The 10,589-nt window shown below is 36.4% G+C and overlaps 1 protein-coding gene across 2 annotated transcripts; it reads left to right on the top strand.

Moving 5' to 3' along the window:
* Positions 1-579: 579 nt before the first annotated feature.
* On the top strand, positions 580-10,076 carry LOC147547985 (monooxygenase 3-like). 2 transcript variants are annotated; one of them, XM_086671641.1, is made up of 5 exons: positions 580-1,005; positions 2,224-2,298; positions 2,390-2,597; positions 8,881-9,109; positions 9,369-10,076. In XM_086671641.1, exons 1-5 carry the CDS (start codon positions 779-781, stop codon positions 9,950-9,952), a joined length of 1,323 nt encoding a protein of 440 aa, XP_086527767.1. In that variant the 5' UTR covers positions 580-778; the 3' UTR covers positions 9,953-10,076. The 2 variants fall into 2 exon arrangements, with proteins under 2 accessions (XP_086527767.1, XP_086527768.1); XM_086671642.1 differs by lacking the exon at positions 2,224-2,298 and having other exon boundaries at positions 665-1,005.
* Positions 10,077-10,589: the final 513 nt, after the last annotated feature.

The raw sequence follows: 10,589 nt of genomic DNA on the forward strand, positions 1-10,589 counted from the left end.
AAAACTCTTAAGGTGTAAATGAAACATGTAATCGGAGAAAAACCTAAATCACAAATTGAAATAAACCCTAAGGTGAAGCTAAATCCCTCAGCTGCTCGATGAATACAACATTTCAAAACATTAAAAAACAAATTTTTTTACTCAAATTTTAGAGTTGAAATAAATGAATTTTAGAGATGAATTACATAGATTTGGTTAGTGAAATGATGGTTTCTTACCTTCGGCCAGATGTATCCTCGATTTTCAACCTTCTGTCACCTCTCTCCCTATCTCTATATCTCAATGTAAAAGAGATTTGAAAACCTAGATGGTAACGGTGGTTTTAGAAAGAATCTATCGATGAAAGAGGAAGAGGAGAAATCGTGGGTTTCACCTGCCCAAGAATTAGGGTTTTTGTCTAGCGCACATCTGAACCGTTAATGAACTCGGCAGTCTAGATTAAATCAAAAGAAAGGGACAAAATGTAAGAAACTAAAATAGTTAAGACTGAACGGGTAAGGAACCCCTATTAAAATAGTCTGCCCAGGGTCTGTTCATATTTTCTGTTCATATTAGTTTAACTAATGAGGCCAATCAGATGAGTTGATAAAACATTGGAACCTTTTAGAAATGATGTCTACCAATGAAAAGATTGTCAGAGATCTGAAAGTGATTCAACGTGATGGGCCAAAGTTTTATAATGTCCACTATACAAGCTTTGACATAAAAAAAAGGGCAAGGCATCATAGAGACAGTAGACAGAATTAAGAGAGAGAGGGAGGGAGAGAGAGAGAGAGATATGGGAGTTGATGGGATTGAAGAAGTGGTAATAGTAGGAGGTGGAGTGGCAGGTCTAGCTACAGCCTTAGCTCTGAAGAGGGTAGGGGTGAAGGCTTTGGTGTTGGAGAGATCGGATGAGCTTAGAGTCACAGGTTCAACTCTTACCCTCGCCTCTAATGCTTGGATTGCTCTTGAATCACTTGGTGTTTCTCACAAGCTCGCCTCCATTTACTCCCCTCTTGAAAAGTATATCTCATCTCTTTGATCTTTAATTCCCTCTCTCTTGCTTTCTTACTTGTTCTATTATTTGGTTAGTTTGATTCATATAAGAACTTTAAGTAGTAGTTGTTAGAATCAGACTCTTTAGTTTGCGGATTCGTCACGTCGGGATCTAGAATTTAGACCTAAGGTTCGCCTAATTCCATTTCTGATGAAATGAGCAACTGAGGTTTCAAATCGGATATAAAAGTAGTACTAGCTCTAACTCTTTCTTTTTTTTGTTGAAAAGTACTAGCTCCTAACTTAAGTAGTTAGATTTAGTTTAGTACCACATCTACCAAAAAGAAGTAAGAAACCTTCTCTTATATTAAACCACTCGCCTATTGTTAGGGTAGTGACGGAATTATAAGGTTTTTTTTTCTGGTTTGCACCATATAAACCACGTGCGCATGGCGTAGGCGACTGGGTGTTTAGTGGCGGTGCGATCAGGATCATAGTGGAATGCGCGTGAGCCACTCACACCCATCTTCAGATGTGGTCCTTTGGGTCTCCACTCTGGATCGGGTTCCTCCATCAGATGTAACCCAAAAAACTCACCCATTCAACACCTATAAATACCCACCGATTTCGAGAGCTTCATTATTAAACTCATTCTCTTCTTCTCTTGTCATTTGAATTCAAAAACTTTTCAGGTTTGTCTAGAATACAAGTCTTAATCAGGAGCACCTTCTAGTGTGTCTAGAATGAAGCGAGAAGAATCAAGAGTGTCTATTAGCATATAGTCATCTAAGAAGTCAACCCAGTCAGTTCAAGTCAAAAGTTCATAATACATCCTTCGGTTTCAACACTGTGAAGTCCATCACAATACTGAAAGGAAGTCGTTGAATTCTGGGAGACATACACCTCTACAATCGACACTGTTACAGGAGTGTAAAATGTGTTAAGGAAATAGATTATATCTCGCCTCCACTTATTCATATCACAAAGGTGTAGAAATACCAAAAATGTAATCATAATCTACATTAGCCATGTTAAGGTTTTAGTTCTAAGTAAAAGTCTATAACACTAGAAATAAGGTAGTTTAGAGGGTCAAATCTGTTACTCTCAAACTATCTGAGCTTTCTCTAAGGATCACTTTTGATTTTCTAGATAAAACTATATATCACTAATAAGTTCACTTTTTTCGCTTTTAAGTTACCATAAATCTTTTATTTCTATTTTTTTGTTGTCAAAAATATTTGGAAGGTCGTATGTTACTAATGTTGCTAATGGGGTCACACGAGAAGCTTCCCTTACACCAAGATCTCTAAGTGAAGAAGGGTAAGTTTGAACTCTTGACTTTATGTTGTACACTAGTATGTGTGTATAAGTTGTTTTCTTAATAAACGAAGTGTTTGTGTGAATAATGCAGGAGTAAATGGTTTAAAACTGGTCCAAGAACAGTTCATAGGAGAACACTGCTTGAAGCTTTAGCTGATGAATTGCCAGTAGGTACGATCCGTTTCTCTTCCAAGCTCAGATGCATTGAAGCCCAGCAGACAAAAGATGAAACTACACCCTCACATTCATCATCCAATGTCATCTTAAGCTTGGAGGATGGAACAACCATCCTTACTAAGGTAAGATTGAGCTAGTAAAATCAATCCAAGCATAGAACTAAATTTATGTGGACCACATGATGGTCACTGGACATGTTATGCAGGTGGTTGCCAAGTTTAAATAAAGCCCAAAAGTGATAAAAACCAATAGGTGACTATGTTAAATTCACGATTATATGATAATCGGAAATATGAATTTAAATAGTGACACGATAATTTAACGTGGTTCGGTCAAATACTCAAGACCTACATTCACGGAGAGATAACTTCTTTATTAATAATCACCACATACAATTGTGGGTGGATCGGTTACATTGGTCAGACATAACTCGATGATTTAAACTCTATAAGCCAACTCATATTTAAAGAGTGATTCGGGTTTTCTAGTTTCCTAACTAAACTTAGGAAAGAATACAATATTTATCTAAATATATTTATAAGATATATCCTGAATATATGAAACTAAATCTTCTGTATCTTCATATATTCTGGAATATCTTCGAACATCTTCACGTATACCCGGACTTTATCTTTGAATATGTTCAAATATATCCGGACTTTTCTTGATCGTCGGATCTCGTATTCTCGATCCGCCTAGTATTCTCCATGTATCTCATTACCCCCCCCCCCCCCCCCCCCCCCCCCCCCCCCCCCCCCGTAAGTTGGAGCACGTAAATTTTGAAGTGTCCGAGTTGAAGAGAAGAAACTTGTTGAGTCTTCTTTTGTCTTCTTGCAACTCTCAGATTGTGGATGCATTGTGAAAATGATTGAAGGATGATTAAGTCACAACTAAAAAGTCGGTAAATGCTGTCAAAGATTGAACGAAAATCAGTGACAATGAAAGCAATGATATTGCTATTATGTATGAGAAGATGTCATTGTATGAACAATGTGAAATAAAATGTCAACAACAAAAAGTTGTGATTAGTTCAACAAAAAAAAAAAAAAAAAAAAAAGTTGTGATGATCAATATCGACAAGAAAGTTATTGTCGTATAAAATTATCAAGTGTTTAACTTAATAAGTCACAACAAAATAAAAGAGTTGTGTTTAAAATTGACAAAGAAATCATTGTCAAGTTAGCCAAAAAAATGTGTAGAATTAACAACCATAATGATGATGTCGAAAAAATTGTCGACAAAAGATTTCTTGTCGTGAAAATTTCAAAGTCGCGGGTACAATCTCGGAAGAACACACAACATAGATGAAAGAAATCTAAATTGGAGAAAAATAAAGGTCATCATAGATATACTATGATCCTGAAAATGTCACGGGTGCATCAGGAAGTAAAATTCAAAATAGAGGTATGCTATTCGTTGAAGGAAAAGTCCAAGATATAATTGGTAAGAAAGAGAAGTCATCATATGCAAAATATGGTTTTGGAAATGTCACGGGTGAGTCCGGAAAGAAAAATAGATGAAATTAATCTATTTAATGTCACAGATCAAACAAAAAAGCGACAGAAAAATCGCGTCACAGATGCGTATAAGTGACAGCTGAAACTACCGGAAATATAATATTTCTCACAGTAAGAGACTGTGGTAAAACAATTATGTCACAAATAGATAATTTGGGGAACTTTGAAATCTCTGGCAAAAAACTAGGTTTTTCTCAATCTCGATTTAGGGTTAAATTAAACAAGAGAAATAATTTTTAATATGTATTAAACTCTTAATTGAGGAAGGTATAGTCCAGATCAATCAAACTCGATCAAGAATCGATCGGTGATGAGTCAGTTTGTAGAGAGAGAAAGCTCTGAAAAATATGATTTTCGGGTTTGGAAACCATCAGAAAAGGTATAGGGTAAGTCGGAATATACAAGAGATGGTATTTTCGTGAATAATGGTCGTTTTCCGACGAAAACTAAAAGTCCTAGTCGCGGTGATTGGCGGCCGTACACAACTCGAAGACTTTCTCGTGAGGGAGAACATCTCTCAAGAAGGAGAGGAAAGATGTGGTCGGGTCGGGTTGAAAGGACCGGTTGGAAACAGGCCCAAAGTAAATTCTAAAGGCAACTTTTATGCAAGGTCTAAAGGGTCAAGTCAAAATCAATTGACTGAGTCACCAAAGTCGTAATATCTTCGGTCAATGTGGTCACGGGTCAACTGAGTTGACTCAGTTAGGGTGATTCCATCACCAAGGACAATGGTTTGCCATAGCTTGGGTTTCAGTCCGGTAACCCTAGGCTTTGTTTGAAAGAAAACAAATCAGTTGATGAAGGAAATGGACGATAATGGTGTAGCTTAGGGCTTTTGTTCATTATCGACGGAAGAGAGACCGATTGTGGTATGAATCGTCACCGTCGACGAGGTTTTCTAGAGAGAGAAAGAAATCGGCGGTGGTACTAAAAGGTAGTGAAAGAGTCGATTTTCCATCGAATCGAAAGAGAAATCGATTTTAGATAATGGTTATAAAAGGAAAACAAACTTTTTCTACAGACACCGAGTGATGAATCTGATGCTAGAGGCACCCTATCTGGAAATAGGGATGAACAGTGTCGAATCTGACTTTGAAGAGGCTGATTTTGAAGTTTGATAAAAAAAACTAACCAAAACGATAATATCGAGGAAATTATACTAACCTTTGAGTGCGAAAAGAGAGAGAGGGAGATAAGTGATATCGAACAAAGAAAAATCCCATAAAATAAGTCTTCTCTAATACGAAGTTGAAGGAAATAGCGGAAGCAAAAAATTTCGATGCTACAGGATTTGATGAACCCGCTCATGAGAATCACAAGATTAACTTGGAAAAGAAATCGACAAAGTGATTTATCAATTACTTAATCACAACGACTAAAGTAATATGGTCGGAAAATTACGGAAGCGTAAGTCAGGATTAAACAACCTGCTCAGATACCATGTTAAAATTCACGATTATATGATAATCGGAGATATAAATTTAAATGACACGATAATTTAGCGTGGTTCGGTCGAATACTGAAGACCTACATCCACGGAGAAATAACTTCTTTATTAATAATCACCACATACAATTGTGGGTTGATCGGTTACATTGGTCAGACATAATTCGATGATTTAAACTTTATAACCCAACTCATACTTTATAGTGATTCGGTTTTCTAGTTTCCTAACTAAACTTAGGAAAGAATACAATATTTATCTAAATATAATTATAAGATATATCTTGAATACATGAAACTAATCTTTTGTATCCTTATATATTCTGTAATATCTTCGAACATCTTCAAGTATACCCGGACATTATCTTCGAATGTGTTCAAGTATATCCGGGCTTTTCTTGATCGTCGGATCTCGTATTCTCGATCCACCTAGTATTCTCCATGTATCTCATTAGACTAGGCCTATGATAAGGCCCAATTGGTTTTTTTCTAATTGAAAAAACCCAATTGGTCATAAGTGGTTTAGCTTTATAATATTATGAGTTAATTTCGTTTTAGCCACCACTTATTGACTAACTAGTCGGTTTGGCCTACAATTGCGTCTGAATAGTTTGTTTTGCTCCCAATGGCAAGAAATATTTCAACCTTTTCCACCTCACCTCTTCTTTCCACTGGATTGCTGGCAAAAGGTTGCCGACCGAAAACCTTCTTCTTCATCTCCTTCTTCTTCCTCTTCTTCTTCTTCTTCTTCTTCTTCTCCTTCTTCTTCTACTTCTTCTTCTACTTCTACCACTAACACCACCACCACCATTATTGAAGAACACTTCAGAATATAATTGATTTTGTTTTTGAAATTCATTATTTGAAAAATCATATTTTTGAAATTTATTCGGAAGACCTTTCTATGGAGAAAGAAAAAAAGAAAAAGAGAAAGGGGACCCAGGTTTTTTAATTATGATTCAAAAAAAAGTTCTTTTGAGATGGAAGTCCTTTTTAGAGAGGGAGAGAGAAAAAAGATAATGAAACTGAGGGACTAAAACAAAAATAAGGGACGATAAAGACAAAAAGGTAATGTAGGAAACTTTAAATTTGACTTTCTAGTCAAGACATCAAAAACACACACAAGGAGGCACATCTCGGTATTTATGGTAATTTAGGGGTAACGGGGGAAGTTGGTCACACTTTAAAGGGCTAAAGGAAAAATTAATAATCTATATTTTAATACTATTAGTTAAAAAATTTGGGTGGACCGAGCTGGAGAACCCGCTCCATCTTGCTCCACCTTTAATTCGCCACTGTACAAATCTCTTCATAAATCTTTGCAAGAACCATTTATTTCTTCACAAAAATTATCATGCCAAATAAAACAAAGCAACTTTTAAGGTTTGCATTGGAGACACAAAAATTACAATACCTCTATTTTGTAGGTTATGGTGTCTCCTAGTGTTGTATCCCAGAATCTCATACATAAGCTTAATATGAACTAAGTATAGAGATTGTTACCTTAATCGTTATTTTCCACGGGTTTAAAGGGTTGAATAAAAGAAGACCGAGTACTCAAATTGTAGTTGCTCTACTTGAGACACCGAGTAACCAACTTGATCTCCCACCTTCAAGTTTAGCTTGAACTTCAATAGTGGTTAGACGAACAACACCTTCTTCTTTAGACTAAATAGATAGGTGGGAACTATTCTCTCTTTCTTTCTACTTGATGTTGTAGAGTCAGAAATTTCTTTGAGAATTTTCCACACCTAATTTTGTTCTAATGAGGGCCGGCCGTATATAGAATCCCAAAGTTAGAGCCCAACCCTAATTAGGTTTCCTAAAAGACCAAAATAGAAAGAGAATAAGGATTTCCAAAAAACAGAAACCTCTTTATATTTCTCTTTCTTTCTCTGTTTGGTCGGCCACCCTATGCCCTAAGGGGTTGAGTCTGGCCGGCCCACTAATGGGCTTTAAGTGTCCAGACCTAAAACTCCTTAGTTCCGGCCTTCGTACTATCTTTGCCTTAGCCCTTTTGCTTGGCCTTTTGGACATATTTTCGGATCTAATCCTTAGGTATATATATGTCACATCCCTCTAGTCATATCTTCCGATCAAGTCGACATTCTTTGGTTTTACCCGATGTAGGATCCGGACGAAGTTAGTCACGAGTCACCCCGTGATTCGACGATCGTAGTTGGTTTCTAGCTAAACATTACGATCCCTAAATCGTCCGGACTTGATGATCCTCTTCATCAATTGTCCTATCCGAAAAATTACTCGCATTACATCTTTGGTTGAAGGACATCTCCTTCATATTTTGCTACTTAAATTGAAAATCTCAATTTATGCTTAACATATAGGGATATTAGATATTCATTTGATTTTTGCATTTGATATGCTCTAAGTCGGATAAATCTGAGGATCAATTAGCTTTTTTTGTTGAAAGGATGATACTAATAAAATTTAGAAACAAAATTGGGGATATATTTCCACAATCTATTGCCATTCTTCTTCCTTGCCCATTTTGCTAGTTTGTCTGCTGGGTTATTTTGAACTATGTTGATGTAGGAAAACTTGATTCTACTGAATTGCGGGATGAGATTTTCGACTTATTGAATATGTTTTGTCGATTGCCAATGGATCATTTTTCTAGGATCGTGCAGGTGTTGGATCAAACTCTGATTATACTTTCTATAATAACATGTTTGTAGTTATTTTTCGTTGCCCATCGGACACCGAATAAAATAGATTTTGCTTCACCTTCTTCACTGGTTCTAGCTCTGAGTGTTGTTGCTTTGACTTCGATGAATTGAGTCTGGTGATCATGGATGATAAAGCTAATACTAATACAACTCGTAATGTCAGTAAATCATGCATCAGTATTAAATTTGCAATAAGGATAGTTAGGTGGGGACCATTTGATTAACGGTAAAGATTTAGTTATCGGATTGAGGTTACCTGGCATGTGTAGGAAAGCAAGTATCTCGTGAATTACTTGTGATGGAAAATTAATAGTGTTTTGAAAGCAATATATGATCACAACGAGCTTTCCATATAAACCATAAAAGAATAGAAAAATGTATATCATTAGTCGTGCATGAGATATTGTCTACATCCTTCCATGAAGTAATCTATTATGAGTTGAAATAATATTAGCAGAAACAATACTGAAATAAATTCATACAATTCTGGCAAAATGGCAATGCAACAGCTCATGCTCAAGAGTTTCTGTGTCATCACACTTAGGGCAATTAGTCTGATTACCTAGTTAAGGTAAAAATGATAAAAGAATGAGTTGAAGTAGAAAAACTTAAGTTGTTCATACTACTACATAAATTAAAATCTCTAGGAGTTTTTAAACAACTCATATGTTGTCCTATTTTTCTAATCTTCCAGACATTTTGGACCCTTAAGCCAATATTTTTATCTTTATGTATATATCTTGTTACGACACTGGCAGGTTCTGATAGGGTGTGACGGGGTACACTCTGTGGTCGGGAAGTGGTTGGGATTGAAAAATCCAGTTAACTCTGGTCGATGTTCGGTGCGTGGGTTAGCTATATTTCCAGAAGGACACAGACTGAAACAATTCCAGCAGTTCGTAGATCAGGGTCGTCGTTGTGGTATTATTACTCTTGACGATAGAACAGTATACTTATTCTACCATTACCAATCTATCCTTATTAAGCGTAAATCTCTTGATCTCTGTCCTTTTTTTCTTTTCTTATTTCGAAAAGGATAGAATCACAAAGGATTTTGACAGAAAAAGTTGTCCAATTGACGTGGCGGTTGTAATATTCATCTCTCAACGGCCCATATTTAGTCAAAATTTTAAATTACAACCGCCACATCAGCAGTGTAACTTCTTCTGTCAAACTCCTTTGTGGTTCCAGCATTTCCGTTCTTATTATAAGTGAAATTTTACCAATCCAAGTGTGTAAATTTCAGATGAAGAGATGGCATCAAGTGATCCAAAGATGATACAAAAGAATGTATTAGAAGATTTGGCTCACTTTCCCCCTATAGTCCATGAAGTAATAAATCACTTCGATCTGTCCACATTATCATGGGCCCCATTAGTATTTAGATACCCATGGGATCTTATATTTGGGCAGGTCTCAAAAGGGACAGTAATAATAACAGGTGATGCTATGCATCCAATGACACCAGATTTAGGGCAAGGTGGTGGCTGTGCACTAGAAGATGCAGTGATTTTAGGTCGTCATATTGGTAATTCATTCATTAGAAATGGAGGAAAGATAATGTGTGATGACATACAGAAAGAAATGAAATTATATGCTAAGGAGAGGAAATGGAGGACTGCAATTTTGATTACTGCATCATATATTTCTGGATGGGTCCAACAAGGTGGAGGATCAGGAGGAAGATGGTTTACGAAATTTATTCGAGATTCACTGTTCTATAAATTTTTCCCTCGGGTTGTTAAATCTGCTCAATATGATTGTGGGGCATTACCTACTTTATCGACATTGTCATCTGGAGATGACTATGGTCATAATAAGAACGATTAAGTTTAATATGTTCTCGGGGAGTTATATGGGAGAGGCCGAGAGGGTTAGAGGAAAGCCATGTAGTAAGTTCATTGGTACTGAGATTTGTTGTTCCTCTGGTTATGATTTGAGTTCACTTTAACTCTGTCTGGTCTTGATTAAGCCAGAGTCTGGTTTGAAGTAGGGAACTTCTTTTCTCTAAGTTACAGAGAGATAAATGATAAGCGAATACCGACTTTATCAGTAATTCCTTCTTTCGGATTAACCGAGATAGACAAAAGATAATGGAGTCGAGGCGAGAATATATTCTCTTTCCTTAAGACATTTTACACCCCCGTAACAGTACCAAACGTTAGGGTGTATGCCTTCGGGATACAACGACTATCCTTTCAGAATTTTAAGATGGTACTTCTATATTCTGAAAGCGGGCGAACCTTCGTAAATAATATGAGCTCTTGAGGCGAATAGATCTTCTAGACACTCGGATACTTCTCTCTTCCTTTTCTAGATATACTAGAATACTTCCCAATCAAATACTGTTTGTTAGAAGAGTTTCTAGATATACTAGAGTATTTCCCAATCAGATACTGATCGTTAGAAGAGAAGAGAAGAAGGGAATGACTTCGATCTTCTAGACGCTTTAAGATTATCACTTCAC

Source organism: Eschscholzia californica, unplaced genomic scaffold (assembly GCF_041429995.1).
Source record: "Eschscholzia californica isolate CP2 unplaced genomic scaffold, dmEscCali1.0.p SCAF_3, whole genome shotgun sequence".
NCBI lineage: Eukaryota > Viridiplantae > Streptophyta > Magnoliopsida > Ranunculales > Papaveraceae > Eschscholzia > Eschscholzia californica.